This window comes from Lissotriton vulgaris, chromosome 2_1 (assembly GCF_964263255.1).
Source record: "Lissotriton vulgaris chromosome 2_1, aLisVul1.2, whole genome shotgun sequence".
NCBI classification, from domain to species: Eukaryota; Metazoa; Chordata; class Amphibia; order Caudata; family Salamandridae; genus Lissotriton; species Lissotriton vulgaris.
In genome coordinates, this window is record NC_141687.1 from 1,398,646,358 (window position 1) to 1,398,669,498 (window position 23,141).

General features: G+C 45.6%; 1 protein-coding gene across 2 annotated transcripts in view; it reads right to left on the minus strand.

Annotated features, from left to right (window-relative positions):
- Nucleotides 1-224: 224 nt before the first annotated feature.
- The window catches only part of LOC147732652 (uncharacterized), a 286,393-nt gene continuing 263,476 nt past the window's right edge, over nt 225-23,141 (minus strand). For both annotated transcript variants that reach the window (XM_086957165.1, XM_086957164.1), the window contains exon 7: nt 225-1,190. In XM_086957165.1, the coding sequence (XP_086813291.1) occupies nt 508-1,190 (683 nt within the window). In that variant the 3' untranslated portion in view covers nt 225-507. The remainder of the gene's footprint in view (nt 1,191-23,141) is intronic.

Sequence of the window (23,141 nt, forward strand, 5' to 3'; positions counted from 1 at the left end):
GGCGGAGCGATTGAAGGTGGACCCATTTTAGAAACACGCTGATCCTGGGAGTTTGGAACAAAACCTTGACATTTCCTCTGCTGTGTTGAACCATGGCAAGCCTGCGCATATCTGTATTTTAACAGTAATCTATTTAAGGCAAGAAGAAGTTGACACCAACATAAGAGGAAAGTGGAGTTCAGAGGAAAAATAACTTTGTCTTGAGGAAAGACTGAAAGAGAAGATACAGGTTTGCGTTGTGTTTTTATTAGACCACTGTTAGACATAGATTGAATCCTACAGAGATTACATTCAGAAATAATGATGCATGTAGCCCTCCAAATAGCATGCACATATGATGTCTACTCATCGGGAGCTGTTAATCTAGTTTGATGTTTTGCAGGGTGATATTCTATAGAGGTTCTAATATACACACCAATTTTCGTTCCACTGCAAGCATTCCTAACACAGGTGCTTCAAAAGGCATTCAGCAATGGTTAGGTTAGTGATAATGTCTCGTTCTTTGGGCTAAGGTCTACAAATTCTTCTGTGTGAAGTAAGATTGTGCTTTAGACTGAAGCTTCTTTCACATCCACTACAGTGGTAGGGCCTCACCCCTGTATGTATAGTTTGATGCACGATCAGCGATCTCTTCCGACTAAAGCTTTTGTCACAGTCAGCACATTGATATGGTCTTTGTCCAGTGTGAGTCCTCAGATGTTCAATAAGAGATCCTTTCTGTCTAAACCTTTTCTCACATTCAGTACAGTTATATGGTCTCTCAATTTCGGAGTCTTCAAATGTGTGCTTTCTCCTGTGTTTGGCAAAATGATGCTTAATAGTGACATTTTTAGAGTCATAAAACACATATGGCAGACTGTTTCTTGGGGAGTTTGGTTGACAAATTAGAAGATTTTCATTGTTCAGATTGGCCTCAAATCCGTTGTAGACATCACTAGATTCTTCCCTGGTAATTCCCTGATGTGAATTTGAATGTTCCAGACTCAAACTACTTTTATTGTGGATAGTGCTCTCTCCGTCAAGTTCCGGATTACTTTCTAGCCACAGCTGGGTTCCGGAGTGTGTTCCCTGATCAAGTTTCTGCAGTATCTTCATCTTCGCTTTTGAAGATATTGTCGCAAATGGATTTGTGTTTTCAGAACAAACAGCAGAAAATCTCACATCCCTTTCTTTGTTCATACTTCCATATCCTGGTAGATTGAAAAAAGCAAGTTATTTGGTTAGTACATTTAAATAAAACCACAGCTACTTTAAATAGGGTGATATGAATGCTGCAGCATATCATAAGAAGTGTGATTATACTGTAGTTTTAAGGGACTTTTTACTGAAGGGTAACATGCTATGTAATTGCAGGTTAAACGAGAAGCCACATCCTATATTTAATTACCACAATACAGCAAATATATTTCTGATCAGTTACAAGAATTGGTTGCAAATGCCTGACAGAGATGGCAGAATGGTTCTAGACATATATAGAACCTGCAAAAAGAGGAATAAAGAAATCTAGGGGCTACATTGTTTTTAATTTCTTCTGGGAAATAACTAACCAAACTAATTAAACATCATTAACAAATGAGTGATCTCCAGACTTTTTTAGAATCCTTAATGGGCTTTGGAAATTAGATACAGACATTGCAGGCCATAAATGAAAAGTTTCTCCTCTGGGTGCCATCATGCAGACCACCTGGTTAACATCTGGTAGATAAAGCAGCAACATCATGATACTAACAAGATGATATGTATGGACAAGCTTTGGTGGATGCAGTTGTCCATCTTTCCCAGAAAAATAAGTAGTGCAATTATGTAGTGCGGACAAGATATGCTATCTATGTATCCTTCTGGAAAAGATGGATCATTGTACATCACTAAAGAAAGAAAAAAGAGAAATGGGCAGCTGAAAATGGCTGTCATGTATAGCATGTCCGAATTTTTGGTTCTTATCCCTTTCTATTCAACTCTTTATTGAATTGAGCCTTCAGCTTCACCCTTGCCTTTCTGCTGCTAATGTTTTGTGCGTCTTTGTCCTTCTCCTCCACCACTAATCCAAAGAAATAGTTCATACCCTTTATGCTATTAAAATTAGTCCTATGTTGTGACTGTCTTATAAACCTTTTTCCTGGTGTCCATTTTAGGTCTCGCTGAGCAAGCGCATGCGCTGCTCTGAGACATTTTGTATCGGGGTTTTAATAAGAGCTGCCTGGTGGCCTAGCGCCATCTGGCTCCGTTCCAGCGCGATCAACTTTTTCGTGCTGCTGCACGCGCATCACTAGCGTGTTTTTTTTCCAGCGTGCGCATCAGTAGCATGTTTTCAAAGGCCTCCTTATGAAATTCCTCATCTCACAAAGTTCAACATCCTTACATGGCTGACATTCAATTTTTTCACACTTAACTTGAAACACAGTTTCATCGTCATAGCCTCCAAAGCTCGCCCTGATAAGGTATGTAAATCTCCCTAATAACCATGTCCAAAAGTCATTACTTCTGAATGTACAATGTATTAATTACTTGAGGATTCTCCTTGTAGGAAACTCAGAATACCATTGCTCGAGTAAGATGAAGGCACTGGGATGTCAGTATCGGGTAAACTCAATTGATCTATTAGAAATTGTACCCTTCAGTTGATGCAGCATGAAAAAGCTTACAATAACCACACGTTTCTTCCTGTTGCTCCTCCATCTTTGAAGGTAACCTGTATATAAGTCAAAATAGACTGGCATTCTGGATATCGCGAAATGAACTCATGTGTCTTCTTGAGCCCACATCTCTGCTCATTCTTTCTCTAAACAGATACCACATACAAACAGTAGCCACACTGTTCACTGTTCCCTGTTCAGCATGCCACTTCTGATCATTACAGACACCAGTACAGGTTTTACAAAACCAATACTCAAGTTCCACCATATGGGCAAGTAGGCATGGCCATTGATCTCTTGATGTAAATCTATATGCAGGGAGGTCATCCTCAGGGGCTAAGTTTGCAGGTTTGGGTTATTATGGCCCAGAATGTAAGCATTAGCATATATAAACTTGTTCCTACAGTGAATACATAGCATTATAGGGCATATCATAAAAGCAGTACTTAACTCCCAAATATGAAACAGGCTGCAGTTAAAATAGCAGACAAGAATCAATGAAGTGGCCACAATGCAAATTAGACTAGCATTTCATTTTGTCAAAAACAGGATTATGATGCCATTACTTTGATCAGATGGGTTCTTTTAGGCAGACAGCACGAGTAAATTAGTTTTAAACTTACATTCAATTGACTATATTCAACAAATGATTTAATTTGGGATTTCAGCAGTAATAACATTTGATTGGATGACTTCTCTTCACAGTGAATCTTAGGAAAACAGTGATTCCCATGTAAAGTCACTTAGCGTAAACAGCTCGGAATCAAAGCTAACACGGGACCCTGAGCATGAGAGGACCACTGTGCTTTCTATAGTGGTAGAAGGCTGCTGCCTTCACAAAGAGTTAAGCAGCACAAGCAAGGTAGTGGCAGCATACCATTTGATGAGTAGTAGGAGTGAAGGAGAAGTTACTTACCTTCGGTAATGCCTTATCTGGTGGAGACATGATTTAGCCGCAGATTCTTTACCTTTGAACTTTCAGGCGTAAGGCTGGATCTAGAAGATTTTTCTTAGCAGTACCCCTGAGCGCTGGAATGTTGTGTTGGTTGACTCCCTGTGACGTCGTCGGCGCCATGTTCGTCGTGACATCCGCATCGTCAATATAACTGCCACTCCGGTGAGCTGACATCAGTACTTTTCACGACTTTCCACACCAGAAGCGCGGAGCCATGAAGTGCTTGACCATAGTGTGTTAAAAAGAACAGCTAGGGCACTGAAGGGAATGGCCATGACACTAACAACAATTTTGAAGTGCGGGAAGGGAGGTGAATCGTTAAGAAATCTGCAGGTAGATCATGTCTCTACCAGATAAGGTGTTAAGTAAGTAAGTAACTTGTCTATCTGATAGAGATATCTAGCTGCATATTTCTTACCTTTGAACAACTAACTTGGAGGTGGGACTGCGGAAACGTTTAGACCAGAAAATCCTGTAGAACAGAGCAGCCAAACAGGCCCTCTCTGCGAACCTGAGAATCCAGACAATAGTGTCTGGAAAACGTGTGCATAGATGCCCACGCGGCTGCTTGGCAGATATCCAGAATTTGAATCCCATGCCAGAGGGCTGTGGTGGCTGCCTTTACCCTTGAGGAATGGGTCCCCAGGTCTTCTGGAGGCTGCTTCTTTGCCAAGGCATAACAAATCTTTATACAGAGGATAACCCAACGGGAGACAGTTCTCTTTTGAACAGCATGCCCCTTCTTTGCTCCCACGTAGACTACAAAGAGTTGGTCACCCACCCCGTACTCTTTAATGTGATCAAGGTAGTACAATAATGCTCTTTTTGGGTCCAGAAGATGGAGACGCTCCTCTTCTTTGGAAGGTTGCGGAGGTTAATAGAAAGTGGGCAGAGTAACGGACAGTCGCAAACGGAAGGGAGTTACAACCTTGGGCAAAAAGGATGCCCTAGTTCTTAGTACCACTTTGTCCAGAAAGACTTCTGGCAGAGGTAACTGCAACTAAAAAAGCAGTTTTGATAGTGCGCAACCAGAGAGGGCAGTTGAGCAACAGCTCAAAGGGTGCACACATCAAGAAAGTAAGGACCAAATGAAGGTCCAACTGTGGTATAAGAAAAGAAGGAGGAAACAAATGTGTCACTTTCTGAGTGCCCGAAGCAGAGCTCTGCTGGGCCAAGGAAAGGATAAACAGAAGAATATCTGACAGAGGTCAATAGAGCGCGGAGTACAATATTTATAAAATGTGTTCCATCGTCAGGCATATGCCGCATACGTAGTGGGAAACCTGGCTGCCAGAATAACTGCGCAGACTTCGGAAAGAAGGTCAAAAGCTGTAAGCCGTCACTACTCAATCTCCACGCAAGGAGGTGGAGAGTGGACAGGTTCGGGTGGAGGACCTTCCCCTGCTGTTGTGACAGAAGATACTCCCGAAGGGGCAGCCGGATCGGAGGATTGATGCTTATTGCCAGAACTTGGGATACCAGACTTTGCATGCCCAGTCCGGAGCCACAAGTTCGATTTGTGCCTAGTCACTTCTGATCTTCTTGAGCACTCTGGGCAGGAGTGGTATGGGCAGAAAGGCATACAGGAGGCCTGAGCTCCACTCGTGCAGAAAAGTGTTGCTGAACGAGAGCCGCCTTGGAAACTCCAACGCACAAAACTGCTGACAGTGCGCTTTCTCTTTGGAGGCCAACAGATCTAACCAAGGGTCTCCCCACCGCTGACAGAGACCTTGTACCACCTCCGGATAGAGATGCCACTCATGATTCGCAAGACACTTTTGGCTAAGTTAATTTGCTCTAGTCTTACACTGGGGACATGGTTGGAGGGATTGTCTTGAAGGGGAGTGAGTAGCCCCTTCGAAGTAGTTGCAACACCCACCTGTCCGAGGTGATGACGTGCAAGAGGTTGAGATAATGGCGTATCCTGCCACCAACTGGCAGTGAGTGATCCTGGTGGATCGGACTAGGAGGGTTTTGCAGTGGAGGAGGGGTTTGTGGCTTGGCTTTTTGGCACCCAACCCCAGGAGTCCGGGTGAACCACGTCCACAGGCCAGCAGTGGTCGCTGAACCTGCAGGGTCATCTGGCCGGAATAGGGTTGGCGCAGTTGGTAGCCCCTTCCACAGCTACGAAAGGAGTGAAAAGCAGACACAGGCCGGGATGTTGTGCTGAGGCCCAAGGACTAGGCCGGAGCCCACGAGTCCCTAAAACACTCATGTGCAGCATCTGCTTTGTCTCTGAAGAGACAGGAGCCATCAAAGGTCATGTCCATGAGATTGTGAAAATCGATCAACCCAGCGAGTGTCATGTCCAAGCCACTTTGGATGGCAGACTGCTCTGCAACTCTACCATCTGAAATGGCTTCGGAGTAGAATCTGGTCCTCCTCCCAGATTCAGGACGGCACGTATGCAACCGTGTCCCATATCGAATGGGAATAACAGCCCAAAAGCCACGCAGTGCTAACTGACTGAACTGCAAAACTGGCGGATGAGAAATGTTTCTTCTCAATGCTTTCCAGACTCTTGGATTCCCTGTCCAGGGGTGTGGAAGGGAATGCACCACTGGAAGTGGAAACTTGAACCACCAAGCTTTTTGTGGTGGGGTGGGTGGTTAGGAAAACTGGGTTGCCCAGGGCGATGGCGGCAGACAAGCGCTCTGTTCACAGGAGCCCCTGTGCTGGGCTTAGACCAGGTGCCCAGAAGACCGCCCATTAAGGCCTCATTGAAAGACAGCAAAAGTTCCGAGCTAGGCTGCAGGACCTCTGTCAAGACGTCCTGCAGTTGAGGGATTTCTATGGGGTCCTGCTCCCCCTCCCAATCCTCCTCATCCATTCCTAACCCTTCAGAATAGGGCAGGTTAAACAGCATGGAGCTGTATGGCTTCATTGCCACAGGTCTCGGCGTCTGTAAATGCCTGCCTGGCTCCGTGTTGTTGAGAAGGAGGATTGGGGAGGCACCGCCAGTGTGATCCGGCGACGCAGAAGGCCTCAGCTGCGGACGCGGCACCAGGGAAGTTCGCTGTAGAGGTGCTGGTCTGGACCCAGGAACGGGTCCATTAGGAGACTGTGGCGCTGGGGCTGGAGCTGAAAGCATGGGACCACAGGGTCTCCTTTCGACGAACCTGCGAACCCAAAGGTGCACAGGTAGGGTCAGGCTGCCCAAATATGGGGCACATGGCGTAATAGAACTCCCTCAGTTGGGTGGGGGTTGCTCCCGGCCCCGGGAAGGGAGGAAAACATGGAACAGACCTTTGTGCTTCTTGTTATGCCTCTTACCCGAAGACTTAGAACAAAAGGAGTTCGATCAACCGGAGTGGTGCTCGGACCTTCCTCTTGACTGAGACCGGGATCGAGACCGACGGGGCGACTTCCTAGGCGCCCGTCACCGGGCTGCAATTAGCTCTAGGGATCAATCCCTCAAAGGTTTTGGTACAATGGCCTGGCAATCGGAGCACGACTTTGTGTCATGGTCGCTATTCAGAGACACACTAAGTGGGGGTCTGTGACCGACACGGCACAGTGTACAGCTTGAACCCCAAAGTCTTCTTGCTAGACATCTCTAGCATACCAAAAGGAGTCCAGAAAACTGTCTGTCACAAAATGACAGGGAGTAAGCTCTCTTCGACGAATATGCGCTGGCTGCTGCGGAGAGAACTAGCGTCGGCACGCTGGAGTGGCGGTTACGCTGACGACGCGTATGTCACAATGAACACGACACTGACGACGACACGAGTCAACCAACGCCACCTACCGGTGTGCAGGGGTACTATTAAGGAAAATCTTCCGGATTCAGCCTGATGACTGGAAGTTCAAAGGTAAGGAATATGCGTCTAGATGTCTCTATCAGATCAGGTCTTTTTTAACCTGTGTCACTTGACTGCTGTCTACAGGCGCACTCACCTTTTTAAAGTACTGCTGCAGCTGTGCTTAACTCATAGTTGCCCTCCATTAGTTAGTTGTAGAGTGCTGCACAGTGCAGGAGTGGTGACTGCGCTGGATGTATGTTTTCTGGGAAGGGTACAGTACAGGGATAGAGCAGTGCTATGTAGTGCATGTATGGCGTGTGCACTGGATGTATGAATACCAGAGAGGAATGCATTAAATGAGATATGTAGTGCTGTGCTGTTCATGCTCAATGAAATCATGTATTGGGGGTGTGCTTTGGAGAAGTAAAATACATGAAGGGTGAAGTGTGCCACATGGTGAGTCTGTGTGCTGGCAAAGATTGTGTTTGCAAGGAGCATACCATGGCACAATACAATACTGAGCCATGCACACAGCCCACACATGTGTGGGCTGAAAGCATGTGTTTCTGTAATGGCACAATGCATAAAGGCGACAGTACTTTGATAGTTTGTTTAATATGTATGTGCACTAAGTGCAATTTGCCTGCCCTGGACCATGTGCAGAGGGAACACACAAGTTGCTGGAAAGACAATGGTGTCTATTACACAGCTCAGTTGGCTAGGATGCATGCTGGAGAGCATTGATCAGGGTCATTACTGGCGTGGCTTGTTCGCCAGGAGCAGCCTCAACACCCCATGGCGGAGTTACAGAATGCCGCAGGGGCTCTCCTTCACACACAAACAGATATATTCATGCAGAACTACAATGCAATTATTCGGTCTTATATCAATCTGTGACAACCGCAACTAAGGAGGGGGTTAACTCTTTCCTGTTGGCTATGTCCCTTACCAGGTGACACCTGAACAGAGAGTGGATTTAGATAACCCAATAACGCTTTTTGAGATACAGGAGGCGATCCGTGCACTTACCACTGGTAGGACTCCTGGACCGGATGACCTACCAAATTTTAAAAACCATATGCCACATTTCTGGCCCACGGTTTGCAGACACCTTACAATGAAGCACTATTGGCCTCTGCTTATCAGCCAAATTATGTGAGGCATTGCTTATATCCCTTCCTAAACCTGACAGGTTCACAGGGTGGAAGCATGGCGGTGAACCTTGAGCAAGCATTTGACTCCCAGGAATTGACTTTTCTCTTTGAGGTGCTGCCACACTATGGACTAGGGAGTCACTTTCTTTGGCTGGTTAAGCCACTTTATACCATCCCACTTGCCAGATAAAAAAAAGAGCACCCTCATTTCTGACCCTATCCTGGTTAACAGAGAACCTCACCAGTTATGCCAGCTTCCTCACTTGATCTTCTCTTTGGCATCAGAACCACTGGCACTTGACAGTCTTGCAGATGGCAGTGATTGAGGGGTACCCTCTGTGTGATAGGTTACATTTGATCTATCAGTATACAGATGATTTGCTCTTGTACCTTCCGGATATACGTGATCTTGGATGCGGTGGCCCGGACCTTAAACCAGTTTGCTGCATTGTCAGGACTTAAGGTTAACTGTGCTAAATCGTGTCTCTCACCCTTTAGAACTGCGGTATCAGACCCTGCTTTCTGCCTTAAAGGCGTCCGAATGACCTGGCAACCGAGCATGTTTCGCTACCTAGGCATCTGTATTTATCACACACCTGCCAACCTCTCTGAAGGCAATCTCACGCTGGTGGTGACCTCATTGTGAGCACAGATTGGATTCTGCAAGTCACTGACACTTTCTCTAGCAGGACACATCACTCTTACCAAAATGGTTATGCTGCCCCTGTTATTATATTGTTTTGCCAACCTCCCTCTTTACATGACAAAGCCCTTTTTTGATTCCCTTGAGAAACTGACTTAACGCACACTGTCGGGTACCATTGCAGATTTTCTTGCCCATGGTTAAGGAAGGATTAGCAGTCCCAAACTTCGAGCAGTACCACCTGGCTGCCCAGCTTCAATGGGTGGCCGATGGCTGGCAGGCCTGTACACTACTGATAATGCCACCACCTCCCCGGCCTGGTACTTGCCCACCATACTATACCTGTTTCATAACTGAGCCTAGGTGACAGTGCCTGGCCACACTCTCCTGCAAGTTCCATTGTTCTTACTAAAGCTTTTCATCCATACGCTCCAGCGCTCCCATTACTTGGCACGCCACAGAGATCACTTCAATGGCATGACTGGCTCCCTGGCATGAAGCAGGAATACTTATGTTAGGTGATCTGTACCAGGATGGTGCTCTCATAAATCTAGAGCAAAAGACACACAGAGGATGGACGGAATGCAGAGCAAATCAAACATTCACCCCCAGTCAAAAGTTCTGGGTTAAATCCATTGTTCTTTTGCTCACTAGACATGGGTCCCTTGTTCACTTTGCCACTGGATTCAAGCTAGCCTGGATGATGAGGGGTGTTACTGCGAAACAGGTCCCAGGATGCGTGTTTCTGGTTCAGGGAAGACCTGGCTTGGCAGTTCAGGCTGGACTGTTCCCATGAGGCACAGGGTCTAGACTGATTTGCATATGGCTGGGTCTGAACTGGGGTGGCGAAGTGAGCTAAAGTACGATGATGGCTTTAACACAGATCTGTGACTGGGGTGGAGTGTCTGAAGCATTTCAGTGCTCCGTCCATCATCTCCTTGTGTTTGCTTTGTTCATACCTCTAGAGTCATTGATTGACAATGAGGGGGTTGCCTCCAGGTCAATTCCTTAGCTACATTTCTCTGATTGGAGTGCGGACAGACTGGTGGGTGGATATTCAACAGAAAAATCACATGCACCTCACTATCCAATATCTTCTTGTAGTGGGGTTGGGGAGACACTTGACACGCTGGCTGGCTCTCCGAGTACCATGCAGCGGTGCTGCTCACTGCCTTGCACCGACACTGGGAGATGGAGCTGGGTCTGCCCTGCACAGAAGAGTGGAGTTCAATATTGGAGTGCCCCATCCGTGTTTCAAGCAATGCCTGCTTTCTTCTTATTCAATACTATATCCTTCATCTTGCGTCACAAAAAAATCAATCACTATTATATCCGCACAGACGTTATCTGCCCTCGCTGTCGCCTCCTTAAAGCAGACTTTTTACACATGTTGTGGTCCTGCCAATTGGTTCACCAGTACTGGCACAGCGGTTCTTCACATTTTTTTTAATTGTTCTGGGTGTACTTTACCACATACACAGCAAATATGTATATTAGGTCCACACCGAAGCGACAAGAAATACAGGGCCACCACCAGGTTCCTCGATCTGCATCTCCTACTTCTAAATGTAAGTCACCTACTCTTCCTCCAATTACTGCCTGGGAACATTCCATGTCAACTTGGGCTCAGACAGACAGAACTGCAATCTGTAAAGAAGATACACTGGGTCTGTCAACTCTCCTAGCTGATCCTTCCTCACCATTAGCTCGCTCGCTTCACACTACTTGCAGGATACTCTGTTTGCTCTGCACTGACCACTTACCATTCACTTTTTGATTCTTCTGCTTAAGGTTGGGCTATGAAACTGATTTTAGACTTTAAGTGGGTGGGTGGGTGCATGTCAGTTTCTTGTTTCTGTTAGATGTTTATTGAGTATCTGTTTCATCCACTTTTAATCCTATTGCAGATATGGAACAACTAAGATGCTTTGAAGCTTGGCGCACAGCCTGTGAAATACATTGTTTATCTACGCTGCATGCCATGTGTTCTGCAGATAGTTTCATTTAGCATATTATCATATGCTTGTCTGTATTCACCTGCCTGTCAATATAGCAGTATAATTATGATGTGACACTGCTGACATGATTATGTGTACTATATGCATGAAAATGTTCAATAAACAGATTCAAACTGAATGCAAGTTATCCTGCAATGGTCCATTACATGGACGACCCTGGGTTCCATTTTGGGAAGCCCAGGCCTGGCTGCTTAAGATATGAGGAGTGGATAAATCCCCCCAGAAAGATGTGTGCATTGGTGCATTCTTATGAGCTGGGTGGAACACACTGGAGAAAGGGAGAAAGAGAGACTCTGCCTGTACACTTCAAAAGAGTGCACTTGTGATAGATCACAAGGAAAGGACCTGGACACATCTAAGGAAGCAGAAGGGACTGATAAGGGAATAATAAGGAGCAGGGCTGGAGGCATGGGATTAACCGTTATATGCATATATCACTGTGGCTGACATCCAGGTGTGAACTCTAGTCACTCTAGTGGCCTCATGTCAAGTCAGGGACATTTGTATAACGCACATATCACTACCAAATGTCTCATGGCGCTTGCAGACGGCTCTGAAATAGGGATGGGCTCAGTTGTCAAATAGCCATGTCTTCAGCTTCTTGCGAAAGCAGCTATGACTGGGGATTGTACACAAGTATATAGGCATACAGGATGTCGGTGCGAGAAAGGAAAAAGATCGGTCCCCTTTCCTAACAGTACGCACTCTCCGAGGAGTAAGCAGTGCATCATTGCTGGATCTGAGAGTTCTGGGTGGCTGATACCAGCATAGTTTGTGTGACCAATACTTTGGACCATTCCCATACATATGCTTGTGTGCTAGACACAGGGTTTTAAAAAGGATTCGTTTTTTTCACTGGAAGCCAGTGAAGAGCTTTCACACAGGGAGCGGAGGAAGAACTTTGCGGAAGGTCAAGTACTAACCTGGCTGCGGTGTTTTGCAGAACCTGAAGCCTGCTTGGTAGATTTTCATTTATTGAGAGCAGTAGTACATTACCGTAGTCCATTCTATTTAGAATGAGTCCCTGTATTAATGGTTTCCGCGCCTCCATAGGTATCCATTTAAAAACCTTCTGCAAACTGCGCATTACACCGAAACAGGTGCCAATTGATGGAGCAAGGATTTGCACGTGAAGCGCCTTGCCCCGTGCTAAAACCTCGCCAAATGTATAACATTACTAAAATTCATTATTGTCGTTTATTTCACGTTTTTCCAAACACACGGGTGTCCCCGGATGCTTGCCTGTATGTCTTTTCCATATTAACGAAGCTTGCGCTAAGGAAAATGGCTGCTTCGCTGAAATTCAGTCTGCGCATGCGTCGGTCATACCCATGTGATGTGACGCACTCGCATTCTGGAGGGAGTTCTGTGCACATGCGCATTGTTGCTAATATGGCCGCTTGACTCTCACCACGCTCTCTGCTATTGCTGCTGCTTCAGCCTATCTGTCTTTTCGCACTAAAACAGTAACGCTATAGTCATTATAAAATAAGGGATGTTTAGAATTTCATCATGGTATTAAGTATGATCATTTTATGTGTGATATTAATTTGTTCTCGCTTACTTTTCATGCACCGCGTCTTTGTGGGCTGGGGCATACATGAGCAACGCCATGCTGAGGCTCCTCTGAACCCCGTCACGTGACTGGGGAAATTCCTAACTGCGCAGAAGCTGAAACCAGCCAGCTGGCTCCTGAAGCCCGATGCGCCTGGGAACCCGTCCCGAAGATGCAGTCTTGCACCTTGAACTATCATACACTGTTGCTATATGCTGTACACTTGTATTGTATTATGTATTCCTATGCCTGGGAACGTGAACCCAAGGGGCGGGTGTGCAAAATTGAATATTAATGATGAGAAAGCCGAACTCTAGGAGGTGGTAATGACCGCACCACCTCTCCTGACCAATCATAATATGGGAAACTGTCACTTGCAACATTAGTGGGTGGTCTGAGGGACCCCAAAATGGTATAATTACCCTAGTTTAGCTTAGGAAAATTGTCCGACTTGTCCGAGTAGCAGACCTGTCACTGACCCTACGATCTCAATAGGTGTCCAATCTGAAAGTGCTGCGGAGCACTTTGTCCATATTTTCCACAAACTCCTAAGGGGTGGAAATTCCTAAGTGCTGGCGAAGCACTTTGCTGGGAGATTCGAAAATCCAATCGGGGTTTCTGGCGGATTACTTGCAGAAAGGGGTAACGCAGGCGTTGCTGTCCGAAGCTGTGGGTGTTGGTCGTTCCCTGGGAGGCCCAGTCCTTTGACCCGAACCTGAGGGGTATCCTGTCCTGATCTGTCCGTGGGTTGTACCTGTTCGCATTCTGGTGTTCCTTTTCCGAGGGTCCTTGTCCCCGTCTTCCCATCTGACCCGTGGCCAGGGTTAGACTTCAAATCTGAATTAGGTAAATATCGATTGTAGGTTTGTGTACTTTCTGTAGCCTGTTTTTTTTTCTCTCTTCTCTCTTTCGTGTGATCTATTAAAGCATTACCTGTGATATTGTTCTATTGCCGTTGTTGGTTTAGTTTGGTTCCTTCTCTCTCCCCCCCCTTCCTTTAGGAACTCATTGACGTTATCATAAATAATAGTATGTTCCCGTTTTTCCCTTTCCTTTAGTTGATTGCAGTGAACTTAGAAAGAATAGTTTAAGGATTAAGTACATGTTTAGGTCCCAACCTTATACCTCGTGCCTTAGTTTAACGTTGCAGTGATTAGTTCTGTTCCAAATCCTACCTCTAGTTTTTCCCATATATCTTAATGGTCGTGATTTTCTTTGTGCAAAGTTACCTTTTGATGTTGATATTAATGTTTGACATAGTGTTCTGCATATCGCTTATTGTTTTGGCATCTTCCTTTTGAATTTTCATATAAAGTGACAAAACTTCATCAGGTGTCTGTGGTCATTTTACAGAAAGTGGATAAAATATATGGACGTAAAGAAATGTTTTAAGGTCCTGTCTACTATTTTCCCTTTTAGCTCTAGGTCCATCGAAAGTTTGTGCCTGTGGTAAGTCAGGTGCATGGTAAGCAGAGGTAATTCTGAACCATTGATTACTCATAGGAGCGTGCCAGGATCTCACCCGGTTCACGAGAATCACTGATTGAAATTAAATGCACGCCGGGGCCCAGTGCGTGTAAGAAATTGGTGACCCGGGTGAACTGCGCGCTCTATCAGTAATTTTCTGGCAGCCAGAGGATGGTTTGGACTAGTTAGATTAGGTAGACAGGGAACAAACCGTGAAAAATAATGTGCTGCTGACTTTTACTATATTGTTTGAAATTTTTGAAATGTTTTAAATTTTTATATGTAAATGTATATGATTTTTACATTGCTGCTATAAATGTTGAATTAACCCAGAATTGTTTGTGAATGTTCAGTGTAGTCCGAATCCCCGGGGAAGTATTTTAGCTAACGGTGAGCAGAATCCGGTTAGCTGTTGAAGTCACTAGGGTCTGAAACATTAGTGCAGGGTTAAATGAATAACTGGAAGCACTAATTAGGATCTTTGTTATATCTGAATAATTGATAGCTACGAGTCCGGTATAAAACTTTCATTGCGATATCACCTAGTAAGGGTCGCATACGGAAGGAGTAGTAGGGTCTCCGAGGCTTGTCTGGTAAGTAAAATAGTTCACTGGTGAAATCCCGGCTCAGTACATATCCCTGACGACAGTGGATGAGTCGGAAAAATAACGGGTTCTATATTACTCGAGTGTGAGGATAGGCAAAGAAGTCTACCCGGAGTGAATGAGAAGTAGACAGAAGTGGTTTACTTGCAGTGAGAGGAAGTCTTTCTATCTTTTTAGAACACTCAGACATAGTGGCGGACGTTGTGTGTTGGTAACTAAGTTTTTCAATCGCACTTTAGGAAAAGTTAAAAGTTTCCGTTACCTTGTAAAGGAGGGAGTCAGTCGGAGAGCTGCTCTGACGTCACTCCGTGCCGCGCTGGTATTGGTCAAGACAGCGGGCGTGTAGTGAAGCTGAATTTGTGAAGGAGGGGTGAGTGCCGCAGAGTGAGACTCTGTCTCGCGAAAAGGCCGCGCACCCATTGGCTAAGAGTTTTGTATTCTCTGACCTGATTGGGTAGTGAGAAATAGAAGTCGCGCTAGCATTGGAAGCACAAAGGTAAACAAAATTAACCAAGCCGAGTTCGAAGAGAGTCCCGAAGATTATATGTGGTATCCAGATTTTATACCGAATCCAAAGTACCTAGGATTTTATAAGGATCAGCTTATGCGAGGTAGACCACACATGATGTACGGAATAAAGAGGAAATTGTCTTTTTCTGACAAAATAAAGAATTTTTTTAAAACCGACAAGCCCATTAGAACGAGGGAGGGTGTGCTCATTCCCCCACCAAATACCCCTGCTTCTTTCATGATGTTTGATAAAGGGTATCATACTTGTGTTTGGTTAGAAAATTGGGCAAAATATACAGTAGATGACGGAGTTCTAGCATTCCCTGTTGAAGGTACTTTTAATGGTCGGATCCTGTTTAACCTAAGGACCCGCATGAATGAATTGCACCCTAGACCTAGGTTGACTCAGTACGAAGCTCTGGAGGAATGGGAGATTGAGGCTGCAGAGCGAGATAAACCCAGGATGGATAAGGGAGTGAGTAAATGGTATCCTAAGCTTCCAACACCAACTAAAGAGCAGAAAATGAAACAGTGGAGGCAGTCTATGATAACTGAAGGGCTGTTCCCGATGATGGGGGTGGTTGAGGAAAGGAAAGGAAAATGCAAAGAAAAGACCCATCACCTAGCTCCTATGGGGGACTTGGATGATGGCCACTTGGAAGATTTACTAATGAAAAATCCACCTCCCTATGATGCAGACTCAGAGCCTATGCCCTCTCGAAATCCCTTTGCAAAGTATCCCAGATGTAGGAGGGATAGTGATACAGATGGAACCGGGACAGACAGTAAAACCAGTGAAAAGGACGGGTTTTGCAGACCCAAACCTACAGTTCCGAATTATCAGCCGTTCGGAGAAGATCCTCCGCGGCTGGTCACTCCGACCGCTCCGAATATTTATCCGTCCCTAGTACCCCAGGTATTGCATGACAAATCTACTGGAAAGGTATTGGGAGAAAAAGAGAGAGAGGTCCTGACTAAACAGCGAGATGAATTAATTCGAACCATTACCCAAATGCAGCCCCATCCTGATTCCTTAACTATTCCAGTAACCATTGGTCCAGCTATTCCTCTGTATAAAAATGACATGACCGGTCCCCAGCCTCCTGTTTTCCCCTCGATGCTGCCTACTTCTAGCATTTTGACTTCGAAAAAGGAGATATTCATAGATGAAGATCAAGAGAGTGAGTGTGAATCGGGGAGTTTGATGGATCTGCCCATAAGGGAATCAAGGGCCAGTATAATAGGGACTAGAAGTCAACCCAGACCAAAGGAGGTGGGAATTGAAAGTGCAACGGGAATCAGGAGTGCTACTTTAGTTTCCCCTGAAGAACTAGATAGATGGACAAAGGAGCTAGAGAAGGAGGCCACTCCCCAACCTAAAGCATTGGAAATATATAAATTGAGAATAGAAATAGAAGAAATGATGGCTGGAAACGTAGGAGTTGAGCGCCTAAGCTCGTATAACGAAGAAGAGTTGCTGTTTATCAGTAAATATCTGACCCGGAACGCTAGGTCGCTCCATGAAAAGATAATGGATACAGCAGAAGAAATGGGAATAGATGTTAGTCGCTCCAAAATCCTTCAGAAACCTTACCGAGTGGATTTTTCAGACAAAGATTTAGAAAGCCTGAATGTAATGGGAAAACAGATCCAAGTAAAAGAATTGTTGAAACTCCTGCAGAAGTGGGGCGAGGTGGGGAAGTGGAGAACCCGGTGGGCAAAGAAAAAGGAAAGCAGCAGGGCTGGGTCAGTGACTTCGGAACTCTTATTAAAGGAAGTAACACCAGCCGAAAAATTGTGCCCCATGAGGGAGGTCCCGGGAGGAAAATATGTCCATGTCCCTTGGTCCCGACAGGATATTGTGTCATTTACAAATGACTTCCCGAAATTACGGGAGAAGCCTGTTGATTGGTACAGGCAGGTAGAGCGCTTCATAAAAGTTCAGAAATGTCTGCTGAAAGACTTGGATGGGTTTTTCGACATTGTGGTCCCTGTAGATCTGTGGACCGACTGTAAAATTGAAATTGATTGGCCCAGTGAGGAATTTCCCAGAGATGAGAAAACAGGTGCGCCTGCACCTGAAGTAATGAGGAAGTATGATCAAGTCATACAATATCTCAAGAAAAAGGTTCCCGCAAAGGAAACAGACTGGACCCGAATAGATAGAACCACCCAAGAACGTGATGAAACTGTTCACTCCTACTATGAAAGGTTGCTGCAAGTGTTTAAAACATACAGCGGTATCGACAATGTGGACCTGAAAGACATGACACATTTCAGTTACAGGTTTGTGCTAGGATTAAGGCCTGAAATTTCCCAATGGATTAGGGACAATAAAATCAGTTGGCAGGGAGAACCAATAGATGCTGTCCTGAAATATGCAAAATATTGTGAAGATGAAATCGAAAACAAAAGGAAGGCCCTCAAAGAAAAAGTTATGTGGGCACAGGTGAAATTAGCCGAACAGCAAGAAAAGCAGTTAAGTAGATTAACTTCTGATAATAATGCTCAGAATGCCACTGCTGGGGGAGGAGGGAAGCCCCGCACTAAAATGAGTAGAGAAGAAGCCATGAAGAAATTCCCGTGCCATGGGTGCGGCCAGATAGGGCATTGGAGAGACGAGTGTCCACACCTGCAGGCCGGTAATGCCCCTGTAAATGGTTTAAATCCACAGGTGCCGAAAGAGGGGACGAGAAAGAACCAGCAACAGGTAAAGCTACCCCCAGTGCCTCGCGCTCCTAGACAGAATTTTAAGAATCAGGGTCAGCAGAATGAAAGGGCGGAAGTATGGGAAGTCGAGAGTGAAAGAAACGCAGTCATTCCACAGTATTTGCTAAATGATACATTCCTTTGTGAGGATCAAGATTGACGGGCCTGAGAGGGGAGGATGAGGAGTGTGTGCTTGGCGCCTCCTTACCGGTAGACCAGACTGGACCATACATTGAAGGAAAGGTTGAAGGAAAAGATGTCACCTTTCTGTTGGACACTGGTGCTACCAGATCCACTGTGAGAACAGTGGATGTTCCTAACCTACCCCTCTCGGGAGAAGCAATCCAAGTAGTGGGAGTCTCAAATCAAATAATAAGTACTCCAGTAACTGAACCCATGGAAATTTCTATAGGGAATTTCAAGGAAATGCACAGATTTGTGGTCTGTGACTCCAGTCCTGTAAACCTGCTAGGACGTGATTTGTTGTGCAAGATGCGTTGTACCATCTATTGCACACCAAATGGTGTCGAAATTCAGACCCCCGATGAAGATGGCCTATACAAACTGATGTTAGTTAGACAAGATGCTGATATAAAGACTTTGACAATTGAAGATTTACCTGAAGAGCTCCAATTAAGAGTAGTACCAGAAGTGTGGGATTTCACAGGAAAAGATGTAGGCCTGATGGCAAATGTGGACCCAGTTAAAATAGCAATAAAAACGAATGCTATATACCCCAAAACCAGACAGTATAAGATGAGTGCAGAAGTGAAAGCAGGAGTGGCGACTGAAATTACCCGGCTGCTCGAAGCCGAAATCATAGAAGAAGTAATGAGCAGCCCCTGTAACTCGCCTATCATTGGGATCAAAAAGCCTAGTGGGAAGTACAGGGTAGTGCAAGATCTGCGCAAGGTAAACCAAATTGTCGTACCTTGCTGTCCTATTGTACCCAACCCTGCAGTCATTCTCTACCAGATTCCCTGGAATGCAGAATGGTTCACTGTCATTGATCTGTGCCACGCATTCTTTTCCATCCCATTGCATCCAGAAAGCAAATTCCTTTTCAGTTTTGAATTCGACAGCCATATCTATGTCTGGAATCGTGTCCCTCAGGGGTACACAGAGAGTCCCTCGATTTTCAACCAGATACTGAAAAAGTGCCTTGAATCCCTAGTGCTACCAAGAGAGTCTGTTCTGGTGCAGTACATAGATGACCTGTTAGTGGCATCTAAAACCCAAACTGACTGTGTCACTGACACCATTGCCTTGCTGAATCACCTAGGAAAGGGAGGACATAAAGTGTCGCCTGACAAATTGCAGTTTTGTAAAAACTCAGTGAAGTATCTGGGGCACCAGATAGAAAAAGGAATCAGGAAAGTAACTACTGAAAGAATCAAAATAATTAGAGCAATGGAACTGCCCAAAACTCAGAAAGAAGTGAGAATGTTTCTAGGAGTTGTGGGTTACTGTAGACAATGGATTGTAGGATTTGCTGCACTGGCCAGGCCCCTGATAAACATGACCAAGAAAGGAGTAGAAGACCCCGTCAGCTGGGACAGTGAAAGCATGAGTGCGTGGGTAACATTGAGAAATTGCCTATGTACCGCTCCTGCATTAGGTATGCCGGACTACTCTAAATCTTTTGAACTGTTCTGTGACACCAGAGAAAATTGTGCTCTTTCAGTTCTGACTCAGGAGCACGGATTAGTTAGACGCCCAGTGGCCTATTTTTCGGCCACCCTAGATCCGGTGGCTGCTGGATTACCGGGGTGTCTGAAGGCAGTTGCTGCTACTTGTGTCAGCCTGGAACAGAGTGAGAACATTGTCATGGGACATCACGTCACTGTATATGTTCCTCATTCTGTTGTAATCCTGCTAACTAGAACCAAGACTCAGTACCTCACACCTAGTCGGCTGACTAAGTATGAAAGAATCCTGATTGGTGCTGAAAACGTCACCATCTCCCGGTGCAATGTCCTAAACCCAGCGACCCTGTTACCTGTCCCCCTGGATGTAGAATCAGAAGAAGAAGGGGACCATAATTGCGTTGATCTGACTGAGTTCAGTACAAAGCCCCGTCCAGACATTCGTGAAATAGCATTGCTTGATGGGGAGGAGACAATGTTCGTGGATGGCTCATGTTTAAGACATGAGAATGGGGGCCTGAGTGCTGCCTATGCTGTGGTTACATTGACAAAGACCATAGAGGCATCATACCTAAGCGCGGTGAAATCTGCACAAGTGGCAGAGCTCATCGCGTTAACCAGAGCCTGTAAGAGGGGAAAGAACAAAAGAATAACTGTATACACCGACAGCCAGTATTGTTACGGGGTTGTTCATGACTTCGGCCAGTTGTGGTTGCAAAGAGAATTCATGACTTCCTCCGGCACCCCTATCAGAAATGGAAAAGTGGTGCATAACTTACTGGAAGCTATCCAATTGCCCAAAGAATTGGCTGTGGTCAAGTGTGCGGCTCACAGATCAGGAAATGATGATGTGACCGCCGGTAATAGATACGCTGACCAAATGGCACAGTTTTGTGCCCGACATCACATGTCTCTCCAAATTGCATTGTGGAGTGGAAACAGCTGCCAACTTATGTTGTTTGAGAATGTGTCTACGTGGGAGGAACTAAAGGAATTACAACAGGCTACAGACAGGCAAGAGAAAGGCAGGTGGGCAGCAAATGAATGCAAGTTGAGAGAGGATGGTGTGGTGGTAAATTCGGCTGGGGTGCCTGTACTGCCTGATAGCTTGGTGGACCCCATGGTCAGAATGATACATGAACCAACACATATGGGAAGAGACGCTATGTGTCGGGTGTTTGAACAGGTGTTCTGTAACTCAAGGTTCAGGAACCAGGCGGAAAGGTTTTGCCAGAGGTGCCTAGTGTGTCAGCAATTTAATGCAGGAAAGAAGACTGTAGTAAAACAGAGTACCATTGGGAAGGCAGTAGGTCCCTTTGTAAGAATGCAGGCAGACTTTGTAACAATGCCAAATTGCAAGGGATATAGATATATCCTAGTCATAGTTTGTCTATTCTCCAGGTGGGTGGAGGCTTACCCAGCAAAGAAAATTGATGCCTTAACTACAGCTAAGCTATTGCTTAGGGAATTGATACCTAGGTATGGAATCCCAGAGACTATCGAAACGGACCAAGGTGGGCATTTTGCCAACGATGTGCTAGAAGAACTCTGTAAAGCATTCAAAATGAAGAAAAGAATACATTGTGCCTACCATCCAGAAGCTTCTGGAGTAGTGGAACAAATAAACGGCACCCTGAAGTCCAGGTTGGGAAAAATGTGTGATTCCACAAAAATGAACTGGATAGAGGCTTTACCCCTTGTGCTGATGAGTTTGAGAAGTATCCCGAACCGAAAGACTGGCCTGAGTCCCCATGAAGTGTTGATGGGAAGAGTGATGCGGCAGGCATGGGTACCCGGACACAAACTGCTAAGCATTTCTGATGATATGGTGCTAGAATACTGCAAGCAGCTGGGTGACCAAGTGCGTTCTCTCTCTCAGCAGATTGGAGAGACAGAAGACGAGTGGCCAAAGACTCCAGCACACAACTTGCGACCAGGAGATTGGGTGGCGTTAAAGAAACACACCCGGAGCAGTTGCCTGAAACCCAGGTGGGGAAAGCCACGACAAGTGATCCTCGTCACTACCACTGCTGTAAAGTGTGCTGGTGTACCGAAGTGGATCCACGCCAGCCACACGAAGCGGGTAGCTGGAGAAGACGCGACTGTAGCTGAAGGCAGCTCAGCTGAGGACGCTTCCGAAGAGGAGAGTCCAGAACTAGCTGACATCGAACTGCCGAGCACCAGTCGAGACGTTGAATGGTATCCCGCCGACGACCCGGTTCATGATCCAATACGAACCAGGAAGTATTCCTATTTAGACAGTGAGTGGGATAGTCCAGGTGAGTTAGAAATAGACGAAGCAGATCAGGTCCACGAGAATCACATCACACCTGATCAGGAAGTAGGCCAAGTAGGGTCAGATCAAGGCATCGAGACTCCTCCTGGAACTCCGGAGTCTGGAAAGGGACAAATAGTAATTAGAGCTGACGTTCATGCAGAAGAAAACGAAGAGATCGAAGCGCATGAACAGGAACAGATAGAAATAGATCAATGTGCTCAGACATCTGAAATAAAATCAACTAAACAGAAAAAGAAAGTGCGGTTTGAATCTGAGCAGGGTCAGACTAGGGACCAGGCAGAAGAGATAGATGAAAGACCTGGAACTAGCCAGTCAGGTAGGGAAACAGAAGTGCCACAACAAAAAGTAAAAAGAGTGCACGAAGAAGGGCAAGTTTCCTCAACTACTGGAAGGAAAGGAGGCAGAAGTGCACCTCGATACGTAAAAAGACTGAGGCTCAGACTAAAGACAGCCGCAGACAACGACAAAGACCGAAAAAGGGCTCAAAGTGAAAGAAGGACAGCCCAAGGAAAATCGCTGAGAAAGAGCGACAGAATAAAGAAACAGAGCAAACAGTATCGAAGCCCTGAGTGGACGTACTATGTGTTGGAAGAAATAGACGAACCACACCACAGTGGCAACAGTGAAGACGAGTCCATTGCTGATCGGAGCTCTGACGAAGACCCTCCTTGAGAGAGCCCAGAAGTGAACCTCTGGTACAAGGAAACAAAGAGGGGTAGCGAAAGCCACCTGTAAGCTAAAATGTCTGATCCGAGTGTCTCTGGGAGATCCAGATGTGGGTGTCTAAAAACTTGCTGTAAAGTATGCTTATGTAGCGTAGCTGTGCTAATAGTAATATGGATAGGACTAACAATCTTCTTACCATTTATGATAAGTAAGAATCCTAACCTTTCCCCTACTGAACCTGAGGCAGTAGATGTAGGGGCTGACCCGACTGCAGAAACACCACGAAGCTTAGAAAGACGCGACAAACTAGTAGGCTTGACACACACACGACCTAAATTAGAAGCATCAGATGAGGATGGACTACATTTTCACAAAATGAGAAACAGGACACATCTAAATGTCTTTGCTAACTTGTTAGTGCATTACGTAGAAGCTATGGAAATAGAAGACTGCTATGTCTGCATGAAGCTACCTATCTCAGTAGCTGAAGGTGTGACATATCATCACCTACCGTTAACCTATGGAATTTCCTGTAGTA